The sequence below is a fragment of the Suhomyces tanzawaensis genome, assembly GCF_001661415.1.
Source record: "Suhomyces tanzawaensis NRRL Y-17324 unplaced genomic scaffold CANTAscaffold_2, whole genome shotgun sequence".
Taxonomy (NCBI): Eukaryota; Fungi; Ascomycota; class Pichiomycetes; order Serinales; family Debaryomycetaceae; genus Suhomyces; species Suhomyces tanzawaensis.
The window spans coordinates 440,705-467,628 of NW_017963637.1; the positions used below are offsets into that span (position 1 = coordinate 440,705).

Genomic DNA, 26,924 nt, shown 5'->3' on the forward strand with positions numbered 1-26,924 from the left:
AAACTATGTCGCGTTTGGTGGGTCCGAAACATCACCATGTCGCGGGTCCATGTCGCAGGATGGTATTTCTGGTAAATGTCGCTCCTATAATACTGCAATAGTTGGTACGGCAATTCCCCAGCAGCGTCTTATTACTTGGATCTATTGGTACAGTGACTTTCAAGTAGTGTCTCATCAATGGAATATTTGGTCAGCGATCCCGGCCCATTCAATTTTTGTCCGAGAATTTATATGTTTGAACATACCACAATACCATTCGCTACCTCATAAACTGATACGAGCTCCTGCTATCCTGAGGTTTGGCTCTCGGTAATGAATTATTGAGGAGCACTGTAAAATAAGGTGAACCCCCCGAATTTTTTAGGTCAGAGTAAGGCTACTTTTTTCCACACGGAGTTAAACTACTGGAAGTGATACTTCCATTCCACAGAGGTACTTCGGAAATACTGAAAATGGATGGATATAAGTACAGTTTATTGTGCAATACATGACTGAATTTATTAGTTTTTGTTGCAAAAGGACGACCACAATTTTGTACCATACTGTGTAAGCCATAAATATCACTAAGTTTTGTCTCATTCTCTGAATAAACCATTCATCTAATTACTTAGTCTACTTCAATATTTCGGTACTTTAATTTACAAATCCAGCCCTTCTACCTTAAAATAAATATATCTTCCGATGGAGATCCTTGTGTTCTACATTTTGTTCTAGGCATTTTACCAGCTATAAATTATCACTTTGAGCCAATATAAATGAAGTCCCATTATTTTTTTTATATCCAAAAAAGCAACTATCAGGCCTTGGTGACAAGTGCTACTTTGATTTGCGACTATCCGGACTTCTGCGAATGCCTCAATACAGTCCAAATTCTATACTTCACCCATGTCGCCCGTCCCTCCAAAATCACCATGTCGCATGTCGCGTCGCGCTCTATATACAATTCTGCCGCTGACGTTGCAACAAACACCAATGATCTCCTGGCTCAAGCTCCTCTTCCTCGTGGCCGTTGTGGCTGCCTCAGAGAGGTACTACAATGAGACCTTGAGCTTGAAGCCGTTGCCGAACAACAATTTGTTGGCATCGTTCCAGTTCCACATCGAATCGCAGCCAATTGATCTCGAGTACTACGACGACCACAACAAGACTGGGACAGCCAAGCACTACTCGTACTTCCCCAGATCGTTGGGACCTATTTTAGAGGCCACCAACACCCGCGAGTTGCACTTGCGGTTCACCCAGGGGTGGTGGGACTCCGGATCGTGGGGCCTGCTTCCCCAACAGGGCCTCCAGAGTGGCGGTACTGGCGTGGAGATGTGGGCGGTAGTCGAGGCTCCCGATAGCCACACCGCCAAGCAGAACTGGTTTAAGTTGTCCAAGACGCTTTCGGGGTTCTTCTGTGCCTCGTTGAACTTCATTGACGACTCCATCACTGCCTTCCCACGCTACGCAGCATCCCATCCTAAGGGAGTGGTGCTGAACCCCAGCAACCACGTTTACTTGATCAGAGCGTCGTTGCCCAGTGAGCCAATCTGCACTGAAAACCTCACTCCGTTTTTGAAGTTGTTGCCCACCCGAGGCAAGGCTGGTATTTCCTCGTTGTTGGATGGCCACAAGGTGTTCGACTCGTTGTGGCACGGCATGTCTATCGATATTACCACCGAGTGCGTGTCGGCCCAGTGCCACTACCAGATGGAGCAGTCGGTCAATGCCATCGTGGACATCACCAGATCCATCAGAAAGAAGCAAGAAGGAGGCCTTCCCAAGCCCACTCCCGGCGACAAATTGCGTTGTGACGATTCCAAGACCTTCAACATCTGGCAATGCTTCCCGCTTGACGAGCCTACCAACGTCACCTGGAGCTTGGACACCATCTACGGCAGAAAGCTCAAGGGCCCAGCATTTATTGACGATCCAGAATCCACGGCCATCAAGATCGACATTGACTCCAACCACTGGGATGTTGACATGAAGTTGGACAAGGATGATGCCCTCCTTTCCTGGAGGGTGTCGGGGTACGAGAAGGACCAAATCACAGAGTACATCAAGGAGGAAGGTGACCATGACATCGAATTCATCACCGACGACAGCACTTTCACAGCTCCAGTGGAACAACCCCCATTGTATGCATCCCGTTCTCTTACCGGTTATTCCTTGGATAAGGGCGGTTTCCGTACCGTTCTCACTAACCCCTCTGAGTCCGAAAGTGTCGAATTCATCTACTTCGAAACATTGCCATGGTTCATGAGATTATACCTCAATACCTTGACCATGAAAGTTCAGAACTCCACAGGCACCTATGAAGTGGAAGATGAGTCTGTGTACGTCAAGAACAGATACTTCCAGCCCGCTATAGATAGAAAAAGACCTTCTCATTTGGAATTTGTCATGACCATTCCTCCCCAGCTGACTTTGTTTTTTACATACCAGTTCGACAAGTCTTTGTTGTTGTACCATGAATACCCACCAGATGCTAACCATGGATTTGCAGTTGAACCTGCCATCATAACCGTGTTGGACAAATCTAACCACGGGGTATATGAGGTCCGTACCACCAGTGTTTTGTTGACACTTCCTACACCAGATTTCTCGATGCCATATAATGTCATTATTTTAACATGTACAGTTATGTCGTTGGCTTTTGGATGCATTTTCAATTTGTTGACCAAGAAAGTCATTACCGAAAATGAGCTCGAAAAGCTTTCTGAGCAAAGCAAACTTGCTAAAATTGTTTCTGGTCTTAGAGCAAAAGTGCAAAGACTCAAGTCTTTAGTCAGAAGATAACGCTAGATTGTGTAATATAGTTTAAATAAATAGTGACCAGCTCAGGCGGAGACAATTGATCAAGAGATTTTGGTGCATATCCACAGCTGACGTAGGTTTTGGCTTATTTTTATTTCATTGATGAATTAATGGCAGAAGGGCTTGTCACTTTTTGCGTAGGATGAATAGTAAGAATAAAAGAGTATAGAATAAATTATTCAAAACGGCCATTTCATAAATTTGTAGCAAGTATAGATACCTTGTCCCTATTTACAAACACTGAGTGTCCGATTTGAGAGAACTGAGAATGAAGTCCTTGTATTAAAAATTCAACTTTGTTGACTCATTGAGCATCATATCAATATAATAATCCACCAAAGTTGCTATTTAGTACTACCTCTTTTGACTTCATTTCTTAGCACATGTAATATCAAATTCTTAGGAGTATAAATACCATTAGCTAGAGGAATTTTATCAACAATTCCCGTATCAGTCGCAAAAAGTGTCCGGAATACCATTTGCTCAAAAGAATGGAAAGGTAAATACAAATTGATGAGGTGGAGATACGTCAATGCCAATTTCTACTGCTTAGTTCCTATCATAAGCCCAGAGAATCAGCAATAAAATATTGTGGAGTATGTATTTACTGGATAATCTTCTTCCTAGCCTGCTCTGCTCATTGGTATTTTATCACACCGTTCCACCTAACTATCTCCTTGCCATAAAGAACAGATCATCTTGTGGGTTCTCACCTCTCATCCTATATATCCTAAATAATGATATTGTGTATTGATATTAAGATCTATACTTGATGAATTAGGGGGTTTTATAGCTACATTTGCAGCCAACATTAAGACGTTGCATTTTGAGCTATCTATATTATTTCAATTCGATTCTGCCAGTTTCCCTTTGGGGGAATGAGCCTTTCTTCTAGTTTCTCCGATAAAACCCCAACCATTCTTCGTTGACCTTACATCAACTTCTTTCATTTAAGCGCAGGATATTCTCGGTGCCCAGGCTTCACAGCTCTATAATTCGGGTTATGGCCACATCCGGGGCCAAATACGATGGATAAGCACTGTATCCACACTAATAGTACACCTTTGGAATTAGGCAGTGGTGTTTACACTGCAACCCTGTTTCCTACCTAAAATGGGTCCTCGTATGGGTCCTCTTCGTCGTAGTCATCATCCTTCTCAAACTCGTACACAATGGCTCCTCCCGCTGAGCCAAGGGCTTCCTGGGCTTCCATGAACGGAAGCTCGACCTGTTCACGGGCCAACCGCTGCTTGGAGTTGGTGGTCAAGTTGAAGGTGGTGAGGTCCTTCAACAAGCTCTCATCCTCGGGACCAATGGTGTCCTCAGTCACCTTGAACGGTTCGAACTCGTGCTTGGAAGCATCGAATGTAAACGTGTAGATCAACGAGCGACCACTCTTTCTTCTGTTGGTCAAAGTCACCTTTGAACGGGTGTCGTTCAAGCCTGCACGAATAGGAAACTCCAAGCGTTCGATTTTAGCTTCCAAGAGCTCGTCGTCGATGCGCTGATGGGTCAATGGCTCCACCTCGAAGATCGAGCTGGCGATGTAGGTGAGAAGACTCACTGGACCAGGGTAATTGGCAATGGTAGACGCCAGCTGGGGGCTGTTGGTGTGATAGGAAGCAACCACGGTCAACGAAGGCTGGATCAAGCTGCTGACGAATTGAGTGAGCTCTTCGTTGGCGATGTAGTTCAACGAGTCGATGAGCACCAACGTCTTGGTCTGGCCACCAGCAACTGATTTGGCCTCCTTGTGAACAGCAGCCACCACTTCACGTGGTAACAAGCCCGCACAGTCCACGAAGGCCGTGGCGTACGACGGACGGTTGGTGGTTTCGTACGAAAGATATATGATGGGGTTGTTGGAGCACCTGTGCACAAACTCTTGGAAGAGGTAATAGGACGACTGCTGCAACGAGTCGAGCACGAGCACGAAGGGTGAGGCCTCCTTGAGCGACACGAGCCGTGACACCAACACTGTGGCGTTCTGGACGGACATGGGGTAGAAAAGGTATTTGGGTGTGTCTTGAGAGTGTCTCAGTGAGTGTCTTTAGAGTGACTTTAGTCGGATAATTCGATCCTTGGATGTCTCTTGTCCGCTAATTGGAATCTTCAGATGTCTTGAGTCTGATAATGCGTTCTTCAGATGTCTTTAGTCCGAATTGAAGTGTCTTTAATCCGATGATCTGGAGTGTCTTGGTCCAACCGTTAGGTTCTTCAGAATGTCTGTAGTTCGATAATTGGTATCTTCAGACCTTCTTTTAGATTGGTTACTTCAGAGAGACTTCTAGTAGCACCTTCAAAGTATCTAGTTCGTATCTTTTAAGTGTCTAGTTGGTATCTTTATGTCTTAGTCCGATTGCACGACTCATCATCATCACTCCAGAGCGTGAGCCAGAACACGACTGGACCACCCCAATCACCACACAAACCAGCACAAACCACCCAAAACGACACCTCCTCCTACAGCCAGCGCCATGACCTCCCATTCCAACGGCAAGCGCAACTTGGTGGGCAACTACACCATCCCGTCGGCTTTGGCAGACGAGATCCGCACAGAGCACCACCACGACGATGCACTCTCCTCTTCACAATTGAAGCAGAACCTCACCCAGAACGAGTACCAGCAGAAGCGCCACAATCGTGTGGTGGACTTGGACTTGAACAACACCAAGAGCTACAAGCAAATTATGGAGGAACGGGAGTTTGAGCGCGAGGAGCAGAGAGTAAAGCAATTGATAGAGAGAGGGAGACAGGAGGCAGAACAGGCACAGGCCCAAGAAGAACAGGTCCAGGGACAACAGATCCAACTAGTTGCCAGAAGAGAAAGAAAAAGACGGTGGGACGTCACTCCCGAAGAATATGAACGAAACAAGAAATCGGGTCCCGAGCGTGACGATAACTCCATCGTGCTGAAGCTCTTGAAATTGGGCACTAAGGTGCCCATTGTCTCTGGTGTACCCTTGACAGACGAGATCCTAGACAAAATACTTCCTCCTGGCTACATCAAACTAGACGTGCCATCCGGATACGAACAGCTTGAAGACGGTAAAGCTCCTGACATCACAGAATTGCCCATGGATCGCTACATGCCACCTTCCGCAGATCAGACAAAAAATACCTTGGCTTTGCGGGAACAGATCCCCACAGAGGTGCCTGGAATCACTGGGCTCCAATCTTTCAAGCAGGAAGATATGAAATATTTTGGAAAATTGATACATTTGGAGGAGTCCAGCCTTTCTGGAGACGAAAAGAAGGAAGTGGAGGTGATGAAATTGTTACTCAAGGTAAAAAATGGCTCCCAAGTGACTCGTAAAAGATCCTTGCGTCAATTGACCGACAGTGCAAGGAAGTTTGGCCCCAAAATACTTTTCAATCAAATTTTGCCGCTATTATTGGAGCCCAGCTTGGATGATCAAGAAAGGCACGTATTGGTCAAGCTCACGGGTCGCTTATTGTACCATTTGGATGATCAAATCAGACCCTACACTCACAAGGTCTTGGTGGTGATATCGCCAATGTTGATCGATGAAGACTTTACTCTCAGGCTTGAGGCCAGGGAAATCATCTCAAACTTGACCAAGGCCGCTGGTTTGGCCAATATGATTTCAAGCTTGAGACCCGACCTTGACCATGTGGACGAGTATGTGCGTAACATAACTTCCAGAGTATTCGCAATCGTTGCCAACACCCTCGGTTTAGTATCGTTTTTGCCTTTTCTCAAGGCAGTAATAAAGTCCAAAAAGAATTGGATGGCAAGACACACCGGCATTAAAATAATCCAGCAACTCTGTATACTATTGGGAGGTGGCAATGGTAATTCTATCCTTCCCTACTTGACTCAAATGATTGAAGTGTTAACTCCGGCAATTACAGACGAAGTTTTGCAAGTCAGAACCATCACTGCTTTGACCTTAGCTCAATTAGCAGAGAATGTTAATCCTTACGGTATAGAGTCTTTCGAGAATGTGTTAGAACCTGTGTGGGTTAGCTTGAGAAAACACAGAGGGAAAGGTTTGGCCAGCTTTTTGAAATGTATTGGAGCAATAATTCCTCTCATGTGTCATGATCCAAATTATGAGGAGTACGCCAACTACTATAGTAAGGAGCTTGTGGTAATAATCACACGAGAGTTCAGCTCTCCTGACGAGGACACACGGAAGACTATCTTGAGAATTTTGATCAGCTTGCCTTTATCACGTCAAATTATTAACAATTATGAAAGCCAGATCATGAAACCTTTTCTCAAAAGCTTTTGGAATAGAAGGACCGCATCAGATTCTTACCAACTCACGAGGTTGGTGGTGGACTCAACAGTAGAGTTGGCAAAAAAATTTGATTTTTTGGAAGTATTGGAATCCATCGTTATATTCACAAAAGACAATAATGAACAATTGCGTAGAATGGCCACCGAAGCCATTCACAAAATGATTTCACCCAACTCTGATAATCTTATTGGATTGGATTCTCAATTGGAAGTCAAATTGGTTGATGGAGTCTTGTTTGCTTTCCAAGAACAGACAGTTCAACATAACATTTATTTGCAAGCACTTGGAACTGTCGCTACAGCATTGAACGTAAGGTTGAAACCACACATGGACTCTATCATCAGCACGGTATTGTATCGTTTGAAGAATAAAGAACCTGAGATTCGACAACAGGCAGCCGAATTGATTGCTCTTATTGCACCTGTCATTAAGCAATGCTCTAACCAGGAAGATGAACTTTTATGCAAATTGATATTAATATTGTATGAAGCATTGGGAGAGGTCTTTCCTGAGGTGTTGGGATCCATCATCAATGCGTTGTTTTCTTGTATTGACACTGTTGATAAAGCCACTTTATATGTGATGTCGAACCCTTCAATCAATCAGATCCTTCCAACCTTGACCCCCATTTTAAGAAATAGACAAGAGAAAGTTCAAGAGGCTTGTATTAAGCTTGTGGGATTGATTGCAAAGAAGAACTCGGAAACGATTAATGCCAAAGAGTGGATGCGCATATCGTTCGAGCTACTCGAAATGCTCAAATCTTCAAAAAAACGGATTCGAGTAGCTGCCAATGAAACGTTTGGATATATTGCAAAGACTATAGGCCCACAGGATGTGATAGTGATGCTTTTGAACAATTTAAGGGTTCAAGAACGTCAGTTAAGAGTCTGCACTGCAGTTGCTATTGGTATTGTTGCTGAAACTTGTGCACCTTTCACAGTTTTACCTGCGATCATGAATGAATACCGTATACCCGAGAAGAATGTCCAGAATGGTGTGTTGAAGGCTCTCAGCTTTTTGTTTGAGTATATTGAAGGAAGTATGGCCAAGGATTATTTATTTGCTATTACGCCCCTACTTGAAGATGCACTTACTGATAGAGATCAGGTTCATAGACAAACGGCGGCCACTGTTATCAAGCATATAGCATTAAACTGTGTTGGGTTGGCGAACGACAGCTACCACGAAGTTTTTGTCCATTTGTTGAACTTGCTTTTGCCGAATATTTATGAAACTTCGCCGCATGTTATTATCAGAATTTTAGAAAGTATTGATGCGTTGAGAATAGTGTTGGGCGTCGGAATTTTTACAAATTATGTGTGGGCTGGGTTATTCCATCCTGCCAGGAAGGTTAGGTATCCCTACTGGAAGATGTTCAACTCTGCTTATGCTCAAAATAGTGATGCATTAGTTCCATACTATCCTCGGATAGATTCATTCCCGGATGATGAGAGTGACAACTATACCATCGAAGAGCTCGACATATTCATTTGAAGTACCTATACACGATCACAACAGTGCTTGGACATGGCAAGCATCTTACTTGCGGGATGATGGAGTTTTAATGGGTATGTTTCATGCCCTTGTCCAAATTTTTTGTTGGCACTATTGCCGTATTCAAAAAATTCTTCTTCATTATCATCATCATCAGCAGCAGTAGTTTTAACCTCCGGTTCAAGTTCCTTAAAATAGTGGGTAACGACGTAACGAGTGATTTTCCTTGCCTGCAACTCAATCAAGGCGTCGTTATCAGAATATTCAAAAAACCCATGAGATATGCTTGACGAGGTCGAGCTGTCCACCACCCCAGGGTAACAATCCATAAAGATTTCTGTGTCATTGCAGTACGAGTATGGGATTTGCAAAATCCATTTCAGGACTTTTTCGTTGACAGACATGCTTTGGGCTTTTCGGGGGTTGAAGTTCACTGGTAATTGTTGTCCCGGGCCATTTTGTTGGCTACTTTTAATGACAAATATCCCTTGGTTTGGATATTTGGGAAGGCACTTGTGCATTTCTGCCGTTCCTGGGCTGGGATTCACGCTAGCAACTTTTTTTAACGGCGTGGATTCGTGCCTGCCATCTATAGCATCGTATACAGTTAATAGAACTTCGTTTTCAGCTTGTGTAGTCTCCATGGTGGTTAATGTAGTTGGATGGCCGCGAAAAAGTTGCACCCGTGCACAAATACAATACGTAAGCGAGTTTTCACAGAGGTCGGAGGGGAAACGTCAAGCTCGCTAGAAAGAGATTTATGGGACAGATGGGAATTAAGCACTAAAGGTACCAAGAAGACTAGTATAAATTCTACATGGCGCATATGATGGCTTAAGCTGGCTGTCTCTCGTAGCTGGCGTTGATGGGACTGGACCTTGCGCGGGGCCATCGTATTTTCAACGGGCGTAAACTTACAGAGCTAGAGATCCCGCAAGGAAAAACCGCTGAGAGCAATGAGCGATGCCAAGAGGAAAGCGGACGGTGTAATCAATCATAAGGTGGAGTTATATCAGTACCTTGTGGTACCTGTGAGCAAAAGCGGGGGGTTAGAATATATTTTATGTATGGTTTTCGCAACAATTGGACATAGATAATTGCAGGAGATAGGTTGAATAATGGAGAAATGTACACGGAAGAGCTAGGGAGATTTTCAGAAGGTTTAAGAATATATCGAGGAGAAATGGGAAGTTATTGGCCTTTGGCAAGTTCTTTCCTTCAAATGTATTAAGTAAGTGTGAATTTGGTGCAATAAATTGATTCATATGCACAAACAGTTTGTAGCCTTTACTACAAATTTTCAAAACCAAAGGCAAAAAACATTAGCAACAAAACTAGTGATCCTGTTTAGTTGAGATCTCACATTGGTACCTCTCTGATTACTGACTCCTCATTAGGCAAATTGAAATTCAGATTCCCCTCTACAATACTTAAGAATAAAAGGCAACCATTGTAGAATTTAATCATAAGAGACCTTGGTCAACCAGGCAAAGAGATTCGGGTCTATACAGGAAGAAGCGTATCAGTCATTATTGAGTAATCGAGAGAAATTGACAAAAAAACTTGCAGTTTCGTTTGACATTGTAACAGCTCTCATATCTGAATTTGAGAAACTGAAGTAAACTGGCATGGACAGTGACCAAGCAGTTGGGGTGGTTTTTTTTGTTTTGCTAATGGAAAGTATAGTATGTTCTACTGTCTATGTTTCCAATTAGTGCCAAAAGACAGACAGGAGCTAGCCGATGTAAACATTCCTTACAGCACTGACGGATTAGCTACTATATTAGAAATATTATTTTCATATGTTAATTCGACTAATCGCATCCTGCGATCTAATGAACAAATTGGCCGTCCTACTCCGGAAACTAGTTTTCAAAAATCTGAAACCTATTCATTTATCTGGACAGTAGACCTCAATAAGTGTCTGTTATATATAGATTCTACTCGTCTAATTCCTCAGGTACCCAGAATTGTCAATTACATTTTTTGCAACCAGACTGGCCCGTATCAACTGCCTACTTAGGCCACAAGCGTTCCCATTTTGTGTCCTACCTGCTAAAGCGGTAACAATAATTCTGGAGTAAAGAACACACGAAAAACCTCGTGAAGCCTTTTAGAAACCGGATAAAAGTGTTCTTGGGAAATATTTCCAGAATTCAATTTTAAATCGCAGTAGAGTCTTACCTGGAGACAAACAAATTTCATAATTAGAAAAGAAGCATTCAATGCTTCAAAGGTAGCTCAACAATTCAATGTATCAATTCGCCGTTATTGGAGTCGAATATAAGAATAAACAGGCAATCTCATTGAGTAAGATGGCTCTTGGCCATTCCTGTGATATTTGCCCCAAACGCGCGCGACATAAATCTATCAGAACTACTCATCAACACCATCATGAAGAGAAGAAGAGACACAGACAACGAAAGCGAGGAGTCTGAAGAGGATGGCGAGACCCAATTCAGCACGCAAGTGGGAACTCAGCAGGAGACACAATCTGATAGGCGTGGTGGTGACGACGTCGACGAAGATTACGACGGGTACAATCGCGACTCCGAGCTCCAAGACGCGGTGGGCAAGGTGATCCGATTGGTACTTGGACGGGAGGCCAAGGGCCAGTTGATACGAAGAGAGCACATCACGGGGGTGCTCAGCCGTCGGCGGATCTCGTTCGAGGTGATCTTGAAGGAAACAAGGCACCAGTTGGAGGAGGTATACGGGATGAAGTTGGTGGAAACGCCGGTGCTGGGCGAGATGTCCAAGAAAAAGACCAAGACCAAACCCAAGGCCCAGTATGTCGTGGTCAACGGGTTGGCAGCGGGTTCCAGGCGGGTTTTGGGCGAGATCTGGACGCAGGCCAGCGAGTACGAGGTGGACAACGGCAAGAAGTTCACCGACTCCGGGTACTTTTTGCCCAAGTTCCGCCACACAGACACCCCAGGCACCAACCACGAGCTTGTCAAGCTCGGAGTGGTGGCACTCGTGGTGTCGCTCGTGGTGTTGGCGGAAAACCACCTATCGGAGGCGGAATTGTTCCGTTCGCTTGCAGGGTTTGGCCTCAGCGATAAGCTCGAGTCGCGGAACTCCAACTACCACCTCAATTTGGGCGAGTTGATGGCGGAATTGGCCAAGAAGGACTACGTCAACCGCGAGATCACCGAACAAGTCACTGCCTACTCGTTGGGACGGCGGGCTTTGGTGGAGTTCAACCCCCATAGTGTGTTCGAGTTCGTGCGGGGCATCTACGGCGACCACTTCGACTCCACCACCAAGCAGCAGACCATCGTCACCATCGAACGAGTGTATGGAGCAGCAGTGGCAGAGGATCTCGCGCGGAACGACTTGCCGGAAACGGAGACCGAGCCCAGTCCTGGCGTCAGCACGGAAATCGCCAGTTCCCACCATCAGTAGGCGGATCACATGGACGTCGGAGGTAGCTGCCTATCTGGGAGAGCTAGTGTCCGGTCCGGAGATGTCCCAGTGGAAAGTCCGGAGTTTACTGTGATAATCACAGCAATAACCAGAACTAGCAGTACTGCAGTACTACCACCAGTAGCACTTCTAGCACCACTTCTCCCACGTCTAGCACCACCACTTCCACGTCTAGCACCACCATCACCACCACCACCACTTCTAGCACTACCACCACCAGTCCACTCGCACTAGCATAGCGCACCTAGCGTGCCCCCCAATAAATTCTCAGTAGCTCGCCCCCCGTAGCACCCCGCCGTACTGTGCCAACCGCGCGCTGGCGCCATTATCACAAGATCTCTCCAATGCAACAAATATATATACCCACCACCAGCGCTTAGTGCATCTCCCCCCACACTATGGCATTGAACACTTTAGACTACTCCGTCTTGTTAGCATTGGCCATCGCCGTGGTGGCCTACTACGCCAAGTCCCACTTCTTCGCCAACGACGTGGGCTCCACCGGATTCCTTCCAACAGACGCTGGATCATCTCGTAACATCGTCTCCACGGTCAAGGACAACAACAAGAACGCTATCGTGTTCTACGGGTCGCAGACAGGAACAGCCGAGGACTACGCGTCCAAGTTGCTGAAGGAATTGAGCTCCAAGTTCGGGTTGAAGACCATGACTGTGGACTTTGCAGACTACGACTTCGACAACTTCGACGAGCTCGACCCCGACGTGTTGTGCTTCTTCTTGATGGCCACCTACGGCGAGGGGGAGCCTACAGACAACGCCAACGACTTCATCGCCTGGTTAGACGACGAGGCAGACACCTTGAGCAACCTCAAGTACACGGTGTTCGGGTTGGGCAACTCCACCTACGAGTTCTACAACGCCATCGGCAAGAAGATCGACCAGAAATTGGAGGAGAAGGGTGGAGAGAGATTCGCCGAGTACGGCGAGGGTGACGACGGTGTGGGAACCATGGACGAAGACTACTTCACCTGGAAGGACAAGTTGATCGACTCGTTGAAAAACAACTTGAACTTCGAGGAACACGAAATGAAGTACGAGCCCAGCTTGGAACTCTCGGAAAGCTACTTGACCGTCGACGATCCCTCGGTCTCTCTTGGTGAACCCAACACCAAATACGTCTTGGGAACCTCCGACTTGACCAAGGGCCCTTTCGACAACGCCCACCCATACTTGGCCCAAGTCAAGCACACCCAGGAATTGTTCAACTCTAAGTCCAGATCCTGTGTCCATGCCGAGTTTGACATCTCCCCTTCAAACTTGAGATACTCCACCGGTGACCATTTGGCGGTGTGGCCTTCCAACTCCAACGAAAACGTGGAAACTTTCGCCAAGGCCTTTGGCTTGGCCGACAAGTTAGACGACGTGTTTGAATTGAAGTCCTTGGACTCCACCGTCTCCCTTCCTTTCCATACACCTATCACATACGGTGCTGTTCTTAGACATCACTTGGAAATCTCCGGTCCGGTCTCCAGACAGTTGTTCTTGGCTATTGCCGGTTTTGCACCCAATGATGCTACCAAGAAGTCCATCCTCGAGCTCGGTAACGATAAGGTTGCTTTCGCAGACAAGATCCATCATCACAAATACAACATTGCTGACGCTTTGTTGGCTGTTTCCAAAGGTGAAGCTTGGTCAGATGTTCCTTTCGAGTTTATCATCGAGTTTGTTTCTCACTTACAACCTCGTTACTACTCTATTTCCTCTTCATCCTTGTCGGAGAAGACCACTATTCATGTAACTGCAGTTGTCGAGGCCGAGGAGGTTGAGGACCGTACTATTTCTGGAGTGGTCACCAACTTATTGAAGAACATCGAGATTGTGCAAAACAAGTCAAGCGATAAACCTGCTGTTACATATGACTTAGACGGACCAAGAGGCAAGTATGCCAATTTCAAGGTTCCTGTTCACATCAGAAGATCTACTTTCAAGCTTCCAACTAGCTCCTCAGTTCCAGTGATCATGATTGGTCCCGGAACCGGTGTGGCGCCTTTCAGAGGTTTTGTGAGAGAAAGAGTTGCACAGAAGAAGAACGACCTAAAGATTGGCCCTACTGTGTTGTTCTACGGTTGCAGAAATGAGACCGAGGATTTCTTGTACAAGAATGAATGGCCTGAGTATTCTAAGGAATTGGGTTCTGCCTTGGAAATTCACACTGCATTCTCTAGACAAGACCCAAGCAAGAAGGTCTACGTCCAACACAAATTATTAGAACAGGCATCCAAGATCAACCAATTAATTGCAGATGGTGCATTCATATATGTTTGTGGTGATGCTTCTAGAATGGCCAGAGACGTTCAAAACACGTTAGTCAAGATCTTGGCCGCGGAAAGAAATATTGATGAAGAAAGAGCTGCCGAGTTGGTCCGGGCCTTCAAGGTTCAAAACAGGTACCAAGAGGATGTCTGGTAATGGGTTATACACATACAGGGGTAATTTATTTGCGTTATATATAAACCCTTGATCAATTTAGATTGTACACTTCACATCTATAGTAAAAAAATTCTATTAAGCAAAGACCTGGGGCTGTAATAAATAGTAAAAAAATTGTATGAGTTTATATAACCAACAAAACATCTAGAAAATCATGAAGAAACAAGGAGATGCAAAGAAACTGAAATGGTCGACACAAATGAAGGGATGTCCTTTAAACATCTTTAGTCCGATCTTTAGGTCTCGTGTAATGGGTGAGAATGAAAGAATTAAACATCATGGGTGAAATAAAATAATGGCATGGAATTAAATATGAGGGTTGGCTTGATGTGGTTGGGGGGAAGAAGGAGCAAGACATACCGAAGGGAGTGAGGTTCATGTCTCTAAGAAGTCGTCGTCTTTGTCCACTCTCTTGCAGTACTTCCATTCTTTGTTGGAGGAGTTGTAGATCGCTTGTAATTTCTGTTCGATATCCAACCAGTGTTTGTATTTGAGCTTTGACTTGAGGTCCAAGTCGTAGATGTTGCATGTGACCAAGAATTTGCCATAGCCTTCTATTGTTATGAGGTTGTTAACGTTGTTGTGAGAGTTGTGGATGTTGTTCCACCTGTCGTACTTTTCAAACTTGATGAACAAGCCCACGTCCCGTAACGTCATCACCAATGACAAGTTCTGCAGCACATCGTGGATGGAGGTGAGGTTTTTGATGAGGTCATTCTTGTTGTTGATCCGCTGGTACTGCTTCAACTTCTGGAACACGTTTTCGGGGTTGTTGAGGAAGTTTCTGAACAAGGCCTTCAAAGGAATGCGGTTTGTGTCCTGGAGGTTGTCGAGCACCTGCTGGGGAATGGGCCTGAAGATGTCGTTCAAGCCCTCGTCAATGGTCTTCTTGTACAAGAGGTCCAACGGGCAGAAGTGTCTGGGCAACCCGCGCAACTGGTTCAACGAGCAGGTGCGGCAATAGTTAGAGGACTTGTTGTCGTATAACCACTTGGGCTTGATCTCGAAGATCACTGACGAGATGTGCGACGAGTCGGCAGGCGAGTCGTAATAGAGGTGGCAGTTTCGCGACAACGCCTGCTTGGCGTAGTTGCCGTCCAAGATGTTGGGGATCAAGAGGCCGTAACGCTCGGTAAGCATCAACTGATGGCCCTTGTTGTCCAATTGGGTTATAAACGCGGTGGTCAACACCACCAACTGGATGTCGATGATCTGCTGGGGGAACAAGTGCTTGCACTTCAACTCGATGAAGTCGTAGAGCTCACACGTCGAGATGTACTGCTCGTCCTCCTTGAGGAGCCGGAGCCGCAAGAGCTTGTGCCTGAGGTAGTCGTTAGTACCGGTGTACTTGAAGAGGATGTTGGCATTGCCCTTCGCGAAGTACACCCAGTCGGACGGGGCGGTGATTTTCGAGATCTCCATGGTAGAATCACTGGGGTGCCTGCGAGCAAAGAAGGGTGGTGGTGGTGTTAATTTTGTTATCCGGATGGGTTTCTGTCATGTGACTGTTGCTCAATGGAACCATGGTGATAGTGGGCATTGTTTGGGTGTGCAAATTTTTACTGGAGGCGGGGGAGGGGAGGGAGGGTCCCGGAAAATGCAGGGAGGTTTCCAGGGGAATTTCAGCGAGACTGCAGGGAGATTCAGCGAGGCCCAGCGAGACCCAGCGAGACTTACAGGGAAATTGCTGCGACACCCAGCGGGACTTCCAGGGAGTGTCTCGATTCTCGTTCGTCACCGCGAATTTCACTCGTTCCACAACAACTCAGAGGACCCGGGCTCCCGACACCATGGGCCGATGGTGCCGACGGCTAATCCGTGCCTGAGATACGGCCCAGGGGGTCGGATAGACCCGGGAGTGTGCTGGTGGGGGTGGTGGGGTCTCATATGGGCTGTTCCTGGGCGATATCATGGCTGTAATTGAGCGAAGCTCGGCTAACAATTGTCTTTTTCGGCTTTGTAATTCGAGAGCAACTCGTTTAATTGCGGAGTGAGGAGGTGGAAATTGCTGCTAGGCTCGGGATGTCACTTGCCGGCGTTGTTAAAGAACCCGAAGCTATTTACCGTTTGGGGATATCCCGAGATGCCTCCCTCCTTGTGGCCCAACTATTTATAGCATATTTACATTGAGATGCCAAAGCCTTGATCCTGTTATTTTCTGAGCCCTTATGCGTAATCCCCTAGTGAACGCAATTTTCCCTACAGTTCTGAACTGCAAAGCCTTGATTATTTTCTATTTACGGAGACATCTCCAGATTTCGAGTTTCCACGGCTCCTTGTGGACGAGTCAACGTGTTATTGCATAGTGAGCTTGTACCAGGGCAATTACAGGCTTAATTACATGCAATTTCCCGCTTGTGTATTCTATATATAGTACTTTATCGATAGAAGTAAGGCATGTTTATTCTCTATGCGTTTTCAGGCAATCCTAAATGAATTGATCCGGGAGGTTACTTCATCTTTGCTTATTCGAAATTTCTCTAAACCTTCAGATTGTCTTCTCTATCTACTGAATTTTCACGAAATGCCCATTCTAGGCTTTTTTGTTCTATATCTAGTGGGTTTCATTAGGATAATTTGGCTGATCTACTCTATCTAGTGATTCAATCCATCCTTTATGGATGGCATGTCCGAGTTGTATATTCATGCTATCAACTGAGTTTTCACAGAAGTTCCTATGGTAATTCCTCATTGCCTCCATAGGCTGGTTATGCGCTGTCGGAATACTACTAACCTCGCTTTCTTTATTCCCTTCTGCAATCCTCGGTCGTGGACCTTGCTTCCAATGTAAAAGACATCCGTAATTCACTTGATCTTAACAGCTTGCGAACCCATCTGGCTGTTCAAGAGCACTTTTGCAGGTCCTTGGAGCGAGAAGTAGAGGGGCCTGGCAAAGAGAGAAACCACTAAAGAAGTGATAAAATACTTGGTTCGGGTCCACATTGCAGGTATTGGGGTGGCCAGAAGCCCGGATTGCTGCGCGAATGACCTAAACCACGATCTGGTAGCAGTGGTAGCCTGTCTGTAGTAAGGAGCCGGCGACCACAGTTGTGGCCACAACGAGCCTAATTTCTTCACTGGTTGTAACGAAGAACGGATCCCTCCCCACACTGCAGTGGCCACACCGGAGCCTGGAACGACGTGGTGGCCTGGTGTGGTAGAAGTGGCCACGAGCGAGTCGGGGTTGACAACCATTTCTTCTCCCTCTTTTAAGGTGATCTCAAGAAGCTGGGTGGGAGAGTTCACCACAATCACACCCTTTCCGTAGCTCAAAAAGCTGTTCTCACGGCGTACAATGCTTGTGGGTGTTAATTTGAGACTGAAGCCAGTCCATGCAACAATGCTGTCGTCTCTGAGAATGGACCACTGTTCGCGTGCATCCTTGATGTCTATTATGGAGTAGTTTTCTCCATTTCCGTTGATGACGAGGGATACAGCGGCATTGGTGCGGACCTCCTCGTAGTCTGTATGGGGAGTAAGCCACCTGGTAGTGCTGGCAAGCTTGCTCAAGTCACCATCGATGGCCACCATGGACCCTGACCTTATGTTTAATTTGGATGACGATGGAAGGCTCACATTGAGAAGGTGACTGGGACTGCCTATGGGCTCGAACTCGGGCAATGCCACGAAGGGCCCATTGCCTGTGACAGTCGGTTTTGCGATGATAGCTGGCGAAGGCTCCTTCCGGAACCGCGCAAGAATATTGAGCCGACGCACCGCCGTCACTCTGTTTGAAGACATGTGATTGTAAATTATGGTGGGAATTATCAAGCCGTTGGTAAATGGCACAAGAAGGAGCACTTCAGGTCAAATAGATCCTAAATAGACTAGCTAAGTTACATCCTGGGCTCCATTCGCAAAATGAAGTTCGCGTGGATATCGCTGCACGTGACCCGTGTCCTGCTACATCTAATTTAGCAGCTACACTTACATAAGTAGTTATGTAAGTGGGAGCATACTTATTCATCTATATAAGCTCCTTCAACCAGGCACTAGCACTGGCGATGTCGCGGAAGTACTCGTCACTGATTAGACTCTTGTCGTGTTCGTTGACCACAGTGGCCAACGCCACAAAGTGGTCCCAGAACTTGACTCCACTGTCGAGATCTCCCAACATCTGGTCAGTGGTGATCGAGTTCACACCGTTGACATTAATGTTGAATGACGAGTTGCTGATTTGGTACACTTGGTTAAGCAAGTGGTCCTTGGTGGCCTTGACGACCTCGTCCTTAGCTTTGCCCATTTTGGATTGTCTCCATGCGAACTCAAAGTAGATCTCCGCAACAATTCCAAGCAAAGTGCTGTTGACATCCTTGTAGAAGGGCAACTGGTCGATCAACTTCCACCAGTCTTCCTTCGAGGTGTACTCATCCTTCAAGTTGTTCTTGTTCTCGTGGGCGATGAAGTCAACCAACACACACTGGATAGTGTTGATCAAGCCCCCCGAAATGAACTTCACGTGCGATCTAAAGTTCAACAAGTTTCTGGAAATGGGACCTTGGTAGTTGATAGGCGAAATGTGCAATTTCTGAAGCGAAAACACCCTGGAAATCACCGTAATGTGCTTGTTCTCAAGACTAGACAATTCAATTGGTCCGGTTTCTGACGAATTCAGTTCCTTGAAAAATTTGGGAACGTTGGAAAATTCTCTGTTGCTCTCAGTCAACTTCAAAGTTTTGCTTTGAATGAACAATAACAACAAAAAGAGCTGTTCTAATTCGGCTTCGGAAATTTTTGAGTCATCAATTCTTTCCACAAACTTTTTGAAAATCAACCCAATGGAGTTCAATTTCAAGGTCTTGCTGTCCACAATTCCGTGGAGATACAAGGCTCTCAAATACGCTGTGGACACAATGTCATTTCTGGACTTAATATTGCCCTCCGCGCTATACTTGGAACGGTCACCTTCTTCAGACAAGCCTTTAAAGAAATCAACTAAACTGAATTCCTTGGTGGAATTTTTCTGGATGTACAAATCCTCAATTCTCTTGAAAGTAGGAGGTGTGAGCCTATTGTTCACCTCAATGACCTCATCCTTGAACCAATACTTGACTCTTATTTTTTTCACTTGGTAGTACCTAGCCAATAATTGGGTCAAAAGATTGGTTTGGAAATCCAAAACTTCCGTAAATGACTTTGACGTAATCAAACGTTTGTAACTATCCGTCAAAGTACTTTCTAAGGCAGGTCTTATGTCCAATTGGCCCTTGGTTATTCCTTCCAACAATCCAAGAGGAAGTAATCCGATAGACTGGTAGAAGTATAATTCTGGTGGCAACCTTTGAGAAATAATTTCATGTACATCATTAGGGACTTTAATTGAAGGTTCTTTTTCATCTTGGGTAGGTTCAGCCGGTGAGCTTTCACCTGTGGTATTTTCAGCAGAAGATTCTGGAGTGATGGTGTTAAAATCATAACCTAACTTGGCCATTTCAACACTATATAAATCAACGTAACCTTCAACATTCAACACAGGCACGAATTTGATAGCAGAGTGACCTTTGAAGTATAATTCTAAAAGTTTTGGGTCATTGAGATTGACAATATATCCGAATAAGTCATTATTGTTGTTTCCACTAAAAGAGTTATAGCCATAGATAATATCCAATCCCAACTTGAAGTAACTCAACTGAGGATATGGCTGAACGGGGTTTGGCTTGGGCAATGGTGGGAAATTAGGGAAGGTGATTGGTTGGATGTTACACCCTACCATAATACTCAAATCCAAAAATTGTCTTTCAGTCAAGTTCAACTCACTCAACACCTTATGCTTGTCAATGAATCTAAAGTCTTTTGACTGGAATTCCATTCCCAATATAAATTTATCGATTTTAGTTAGTAATAGGTCTGTCGAACCATAAATAGAGTCTATTACCGAGTTTTGGTACAAGTATGACAATTGGAAGGAAGCGTCGTATGGGGCAACCAAGTAGTCAATTCCGATCTCGATAAAGTACTTGATCAAGTCGTTGATCATGGGCCTCAAGGGCAAGGGGTCTGTGAATAACCTGAACGATTCAATCGACGAGTATGAATGGTTCTGCTTGTTGCCCAATTTGGACCAAGTGGTTTCAAGGTGTTGCTCCTGTGGAGACAACTCATTTGTGTGGTAATTGTGGGATTGCAATTGGATCCCTAAGCCCGAGATCACGAACAACGGCTTAATATTGAACTCTTTGAATACCTGGAGGTCGGACTGGATGTAGTCCTTCAACGAGCTTGGAATTCCGCCAATTCCAACCAAGAACTGTTCTTTTTTGAAGGTGTAGATTCTGCTGAGATAATGTTCCACGTCAATACCGATGGTGGCATTCTGCAAGATTTCAATTGAGCTGGTGTTGGCTAACTTTCTCTCGAACAAGTACGATTCGAGCGATTTGATGGGCATTTCTTACTCAAACTTTTGGACGGGGTGTGATGGGTGTACGAAGAGTGGCTGACGAATGTCTGGTGGTGTTTGGCAGTTTTGGTGGGGAACTGTAGTAATTGGTTTGTTGTTGAATAGGTGGTTGTTTGGTAGGGGCACACCAAAGTACACCATGGTGCGAATTCCCGCCAAATTTGACGTATTGGTAAGACTTACTAACCCTGCACGAAGAAGGAAATATCATTGTACAGTATGCCTGGTTATGTTGTAGTAGGAAAGAATAGGAGCATGGCCTAGTGATTTTCGGTAGATCACTGAATTAGTTTTGTAAATAATTTTCCAGATACTTAGAGTGAAATTAGGTGGCATTTCTGGTTACTAGAATGAACCAAATTCAGAATTCACTGTGTTGGAGAAGTGTTAATCAAGGGCTGAAGTAGGACAGATACTCCTTCTATATTGTACCTTGTTAAATAGGAGCAAAATTGCGTTCTATTACTACTAATGCCTGCTAATCGTAGAATTCAGTCACAAGCATTTCTAGCTGCCTTCAATATTGCCAGAGGAAGATCGCCCATTAGTAGAGATTTCACAATCAATAGTCAAGTACTGAAAAAGACGTAATATTTTCCACCGCTTATATTCCTACACACCACCTCATAAGCTATTAGTTCGTTCCATATATTGTTTAATACTGGTCATAGTGCTAATCATCGCCAAATAACTTGTCTAGGGCACCGTTTTCGGTAAATGGATCATTCATCACGTCCACAGTCAAGCTTTTCTTTTTTCTGGCAGCAGCAGCTACTTCTAATTGTTTTCTACGATTCTTCATCTCATCATAATCATTTCCAGAACCGTTTTCCTTGGAAATCTTCACCAATTCCAACAACGCAGCTCTTTGATGCTTCAAGGACTTAGAGCTCACCAACAATGTTTCAAAGTTGCTCACATGTTGGGTGGTGATGTTGGGAAGACATTGTATCAATATTCTGGCAGGATAATCGTTCTTTGATCTCAATGCACAGTATAACGTGGTGAGCGCAATAGCTGCTTCCCCGTGCGTTTCCACAAAGTAATCATCCACCAAGACCTGCAATAAGGCCTTTACTAAATGATCACATAAGTACTTGTCAACCTCATCGTCCTTCAATAGTATGTCCAGTAATACGTTTCTAACCACTAAAATAGTGTTAAATGAACATTTGGTATCTTTGAATGTAATGAGGTGACAGCAGATTTGCAAAAACGGTGCCATAACTTCCTTATTTTCTATAATAAGTCTTCGACAAGCGAATTGGGTATCTGTTATAGTTTTGGCGTTGAACTGACTGACCACGTCCATCAAGAATCTAACAACTGTGGCGGTGAGTTGTCTTAACATATGTTCTTCCATCATCTCCTCCGACAAAGTTTCGTCATCTTCGTTGCCTTGTAATTGTAAGCCGTTATTGTAAACCTTTTCCCACTTGCCAACAATAAGTTTATCAATGTCTAAAAATGCTTTGGGTAACAATTCAGCCATGAAAACATCCACAAACTTTACCGGGCAGAACTTAATCACACTTCTCAAACAACTATTAATCATGTGCTTCCAACTGTGTAAAGTAATTCCCACAGTATCGCCGGCAACTGCCTTCCAGATCATGCTGGCGATGTTAGGAATCTCATAAAGGGTATCCTCAAGTTGCGATAATGAGCCAATTGTCAAAAATGCATACTCTCTGGTATATCTAATCAAATGACCAACCGAGTCAGCAAAATCTCGTAATGTGAAAGCTGCCTTGACATTCTCTTCAATGAAGGTTTCCTTGGACTGAATCGATACTCCTTGCTGCCAAAATCTTTCCATACAACTGTATCTAACAAATGCTTGGACGGCATCGGGCAAATCGTTCCAGTTAGCGGGATTGTGGTACGCCTGAATCTGGGTCAACAACTGTAAAATATGAGGGATAATGGGTTGGACTCTTGGCTTCCACAATTTTAACAAGTTTAAGTACTCAGTAGAATCGTGGTTGAGCTTTTCAATACTATACTGGATAAAAATCCTGGTAGCCCTAATAGGAAAAATCGAAGACCAGTGATCCTTAAGTTTATTCTTTAGTAATTTTCCATCTTCATCCATTTCAGATTCCAATAAGTTTGTAGTGGCTGAAATTCCCCTACGCTGAAAATAAGAAGCGATCTCAACTATTCCCATTCTTTCCATAAACCAATGTAAGTCCATCAATCCCTTTTCAGTTTCTGGTGCAGACCAAGCTGCTAACTCTGGGTCCACAATCTTCGCAAACAATTCATTTTTATCAGTAATTGAAGATCTAGAAGCTATAACCAACAAGAATGATTTAAATGCAACGTTTTCGTGATCAGTCACCTTTTTTGATGACAATATGTTGGCTACCACATTTTCCAAATCATTAAATATTTTCTTCAATGATTCAGGCATTATGTAAGCCAACCTGTTCAATTCAGTACCACAACTAGTTCTCAAGTCCCGAATTAATTCCTTTTCTTCGTCGGTTATGTCTGGAGGGTACTCAAAAGTTGCAGTTATCAAAATCTTTTCCAATACTTTGAACATCAAAGGACTGACATCCTTCAATAAAGGTGCAAATTGCACTAATGTCTGAACTTGTTTTCTTATCAACAAAGGGCATGACAAATTCATTGCTAATAATCTTTCACCCAAACTTTCTACTAACTTGTTCAATCTGTCATTGATCACATCGAAATCCTTTCCATTGTACCAAATTCTCCACCTTGAAATTCCTCGTATACAGTTTTCGATGATGTTGAACTGCGAGGAACCATAATTCAATTCGTCTGATTTTTCATCCAATTTGTATTGGGTTATACATTTTCCACCGAGATCTGAGCTGAAAAACACCTGTAAACGATTTTCCAACCACATTAATCCTTCTTCAGGCTTCTTGCAAATAGTGATTCTGACAATGTCTTCGTTGAATTTTTTATAGTTCTGTAAGAAAGAATTAGAATCAGAGTTTGAATCGAAATCAACATCCAAAAACTTCTTTGAACTAAGTTCATCATTATATGTGTAATTGATGGTTCTGTTTGCGGCAATCTCCAATAAATCTAACAAGATTTTGATAATTGGCCCCTTCGAGCTCAATTCATCAAATCTTAAAATTGTGACCCACATTTGAAGAGATAATCCACTGATTATTAAACTTGGATGATTAGTGGTATTCAATACCAAATTCAAGTAGTTATCAATATCAGAACTCTCCCAAGAGATTTTATTTTTAGAGGAGATGTTTAAGTACTCACTGAGCGATACAATCATCTCAACAGTCTTCTTCAAAAGAGAATAGGCTTGTTCGTCAATATCATCAGGATCTATTTCCAATGAATGGTAGAATTGTGACAATTTTTGAATACCTTCAGTAGTGAAAATTGAGCCAATGAAAAAGTTGAAATCTTCAGAATTGCTATAACTTCTAGTGAAAAGAATATGCAAACAGTCCACTGCTAGAGTTTTTAACTTAACATCAGGCAAACTCAAAAGGTTTATAAGAGTTTGCATTATATTCTCACTTCTCAAAACTGAGGGTTGAATCCAATGCAAACAAGTTTTGAAGGTGGATAAGATTTTTGGTACAAAGCTTTGATATGTTTCACTGTTGGCATCATTATTGGACAAGATTTCTAAAAGAAACTGGCTCCATATGACGAACCAACCGTTGGGAGTAAACTTGCACCGAGTCATAGTTTGGTCATATTCGTAAAGAGAATTAAGAACATTGTCTGGGGTAATAATTAGAACACTCAACTGGTTTAATATGACAGTTCTCTTGGATGCAATTGGATCGTCAAGAAGATAAATATCTTCGAACAAAGTTCTGATGATGATTAAGGACAATTCACGACAAGTGAAGTTGCTGGACCATAGATTCCACAAATCTTGATCCATAGATGACCATCCGCTGATGGTATCGTCTTTTGAGCTGCCGTTGGTGTCGGAAATATTAGGGTTGCTGCCGCTACGGGCGTCCTGGGAACCGTGGTTGGGTTTATCCTTCGAGTCGACACTCAAGGAAGGGAAATTTCCCCAAATCCTTTTTGCGATAGACACCCAGAGGAACGCCAATTTTTCCTTGATGTAGTGGGGGTCATCCGCTTCGATTTTGTTGGCCAATTCGACGATCCAGTTACGGATGGCTAGGGTTTTGGTAGAGTCAAACTCGTGGAAGCGGGTCTTGATGGAGTTTTGGATCAACGAAAACCCAAAATGTCGAACTATGTAATTCTTGCCATTGTTTTCGGGCAATGCCAATTGATAGCCCCAGAATGGCGATTCGTCGTTGGACTTGATTGTTTCCAAGAATTCCTGGGCCTCTCTTCTCTGGGTGTTGTTGGATTTAGAGTCGTAAACAACGCCCAACGCATTGATGATTTGGCTGACTCCGCTGCTGTCCATTGTCATTGGATCTTTGGACTCGACTGATGACCAGATAACGGCTCAATGTATGCTAGCTAACGGGCGGACTTCCGCTTGAGGCAGGGTGAGCGATCGATTGAACAAGTGCTGGTGGTACAAGAAAGGCTGACTGAAAGTCTAGGGGAATCTGCTATGAATATGGTGGTAGTCTGAGATATTCAGTCTGTTCTCAGCTAAATTGGTTTTCCACACTGTTTATCTTTTTTTCCCTCATAGTGGGTGATTTGAGGCGTGCTGGGGACACGTGATGGGAGGGGAGATAGCTTCAGATGGGACGGGATGGGAAGGTCCACGGTGGGAGAATGGGAGGGAGAATAGGTAGGAGATTGTAGGTGAGATATGCTAGAGGGAATTGTTGGGGTCTGACTTGGTAAGTGTGAGAATTTAAATGTGCAAGTGCAATTAGCAATATTTGTGTAGGTGAATTATGAGTTTAATTAGTAGGCTAGTAGCACCACCGTCGTACTTGACTGCTCTGGAAACGGCCTACGGGGCAGTATTCTGCTGAATCATGTCTATACTCTTAACTATGCGCACTATACCGGATGATATATAAAGAATTACAAGTAGAACTTCTTCTTATCTCTCTCCATGTCGGGTCTGTGTTCCCAGACGGTCTCGCCCTTGATGCCCTTTTGCATTCTTCTGAGCTTCAAGGTAAACTGTGGACCCAATTCCTGTAAACCCACCTTCTCCTCGTTTCTGAACACGTAACGATGTCTTCTGAAAAAAATGTAATCACGCTGGTTATGCAAAGTAATGACTTGACGTCCTTGGAGCTCTGGCTGGCGGGGAAATATCGACTGGAAGAGTCTTCCGACCGTCTTACCGAACCGCGAGTTGAAGTTGTTCAACACCAATTCGGGGAGGTGGTCAGTGGCACGTCCGTGGCCCTTGATTCTTTTGCCATCCACAATGGAAGTCACCGAGAAGTAGAAGCTGGGGCCCTCAGGCAAATGGATCATCGAGAGTCCAGTGACCTTCTTCTTATCCTCGTTGATCACCATCAACGTGGTGTAGTCTCTGTTTGCACAGAACTTGGACATGTCGACCATGCTGAACTCCTTCTGTCTCTTGATGAATGTTGTGTTGGGCAAGAAGTCCAAGAGCATGTCGGCAAACTCGTACGCTGGCTTCTTAGCGCCTGCGGAGGTGGTCAACAAGATCTTGGGCTCCTTAGCGGCGTCTGCAAAGTACGCCTGAAACTCGTCTTCTCCCTCGACTTCGGCAGCGATCGTTTCATCGTATACTCTCTTGCTATCTATGGTTTCGGGTACATTCTCCACCAATCTCTGTTCTCTCAACTCGGGGTTTTCTCTTTCCTCCTTGGCCCTTTCGGCTCTGAGTTTGTGCTTCTGCTTGCTCTTGGCCTGCTTGATCTCCCCGAACACCTTCTGTCTTCGCTGTTTGTTCTTTATGTTCTTCAAAGCACTGCTGGTGTTGCCGCTCATCTTGTGGTGATGAATAAATTTTGAGATGAGCTGTGCGAAATAGTGATAAGTGCGTACGAATCTCCAGTGATGAATTGTAGTGACAAAGTTTCGCGAGGGACTAGTGTGGGAGACAAATCTCCCGCTGCCACCAGTGCGTGAAGACTCCCCCACAAACACCGCACACTGCGAATCCTCCCTAGAATCTAATACCCT

The 26,924-nt window shown here is 44.6% G+C and overlaps 10 protein-coding genes across 10 annotated transcripts; 4 read left to right on the forward strand and 6 right to left on the reverse strand.

Annotated features, from left to right (window-relative positions):
* Positions 1-972: 972 nt before the first annotated feature.
* Positions 973-2,991, forward strand: CANTADRAFT_61473 (GPI-anchor transamidase subunit; the record flags this gene model as incomplete). The annotated part of the gene is made up of 1 exon (XM_020210834.1): positions 973-2,991. One exon carries the CDS (start codon positions 973-975, stop codon positions 2,782-2,784), a length of 1,812 nt encoding a protein of 603 aa, XP_020065752.1. The 3' UTR covers positions 2,785-2,991.
* Positions 2,992-3,565: 574 nt separating this feature from the next.
* Positions 3,566-5,122, reverse strand: CANTADRAFT_25090 (Elongator subunit). Its single transcript, XM_020207322.1, has one exon. It carries the CDS (start codon positions 4,799-4,801, stop codon positions 3,911-3,913), a length of 891 nt encoding a protein of 296 aa, XP_020065753.1. The 5' UTR covers positions 4,802-5,122; the 3' UTR covers positions 3,566-3,910.
* A 157-nt stretch (positions 5,123-5,279) lies between these two features.
* On the forward strand, positions 5,280-8,567 carry CANTADRAFT_88560 (mRNA-binding U2 snRNP complex subunit; the record flags this gene model as incomplete). Its single annotated transcript, XM_020211470.1, has 1 exon — positions 5,280-8,567. The coding sequence occupies one exon, from the start codon at positions 5,280-5,282 to the stop codon at positions 8,565-8,567; it is 3,288 nt and encodes a 1,095-aa protein (XP_020065754.1).
* A 5-nt stretch (positions 8,568-8,572) lies between these two features.
* On the reverse strand, positions 8,573-9,211 carry CANTADRAFT_20210 (uncharacterized protein; the record flags this gene model as incomplete). The annotated part of the gene is made up of 1 exon (XM_020206534.1): positions 8,573-9,211. The coding sequence occupies one exon, from the start codon at positions 9,209-9,211 to the stop codon at positions 8,573-8,575; it is 639 nt and encodes a 212-aa protein (XP_020065755.1).
* A 1,728-nt stretch (positions 9,212-10,939) lies between these two features.
* On the forward strand, positions 10,940-12,293 carry CANTADRAFT_25092 (Smc5-Smc6 complex subunit). The gene has a single exon (XM_020207323.1). It carries the CDS (start codon positions 10,962-10,964, stop codon positions 11,973-11,975), a length of 1,014 nt encoding a protein of 337 aa, XP_020065756.1. The 5' UTR covers positions 10,940-10,961; the 3' UTR covers positions 11,976-12,293.
* A 101-nt stretch (positions 12,294-12,394) lies between these two features.
* On the forward strand, positions 12,395-14,425 carry NCP1 (Ncp1p; the record flags this gene model as incomplete). Its single annotated transcript, XM_020209572.1, has 1 exon — positions 12,395-14,425. One exon carries the CDS (start codon positions 12,395-12,397, stop codon positions 14,423-14,425), a length of 2,031 nt encoding a protein of 676 aa, XP_020065757.1.
* Positions 14,426-14,821: 396 nt separating this feature from the next.
* On the reverse strand, positions 14,822-15,868 carry IPK1 (inositol pentakisphosphate 2-kinase; the record flags this gene model as incomplete). Its single annotated transcript, XM_020209378.1, has 1 exon — positions 14,822-15,868. One exon carries the CDS (start codon positions 15,866-15,868, stop codon positions 14,822-14,824), a length of 1,047 nt encoding a protein of 348 aa, XP_020065758.1.
* Positions 15,869-17,599: 1,731 nt separating this feature from the next.
* CANTADRAFT_37599 (uncharacterized protein) lies at positions 17,600-18,184 on the reverse strand (the record flags this gene model as incomplete). The annotated part of the gene is made up of 1 exon (XM_020208727.1): positions 17,600-18,184. A coding segment is annotated over one exon (585 nt), but the record flags the coding sequence as incomplete, so codon positions are not given.
* Positions 18,185-21,176: 2,992 nt separating this feature from the next.
* MSN5 (karyopherin) lies at positions 21,177-25,457 on the reverse strand. The gene has a single exon (XM_020206345.1). The coding sequence runs from the start codon at positions 25,261-25,263 to the stop codon at positions 21,520-21,522; it is 3,744 nt and encodes a 1,247-aa protein (XP_020065760.1). The 5' UTR covers positions 25,264-25,457; the 3' UTR covers positions 21,177-21,519.
* A 381-nt stretch (positions 25,458-25,838) lies between these two features.
* RPF1 (rRNA-binding ribosome biosynthesis protein) lies at positions 25,839-26,729 on the reverse strand (the record flags this gene model as incomplete). Its single annotated transcript, XM_020206535.1, has 1 exon — positions 25,839-26,729. The coding sequence occupies one exon, from the start codon at positions 26,727-26,729 to the stop codon at positions 25,839-25,841; it is 891 nt and encodes a 296-aa protein (XP_020065761.1).
* Positions 26,730-26,924: the final 195 nt, after the last annotated feature.

Bases quoted from the DNA above. Each gene is read 5' to 3' on its own strand.
- CANTADRAFT_25090 (XM_020207322.1), bottom strand. From the start codon at position 4,801: ATGTCCGTCCAGAACGCCACAGTGTTGGTGTCACGGCTCGTGTCGCTC.
- CANTADRAFT_25092 (XM_020207323.1), top strand. From the start codon at position 10,962: ATGAAGAGAAGAAGAGACACAGACAACGAAAGCGAGGAGTCTGAAGAG.
- MSN5 (XM_020206345.1), bottom strand. From the start codon at position 25,263: ATGACAATGGACAGCAGCGGAGTCAGCCAAATCATCAATGCGTTGGGC.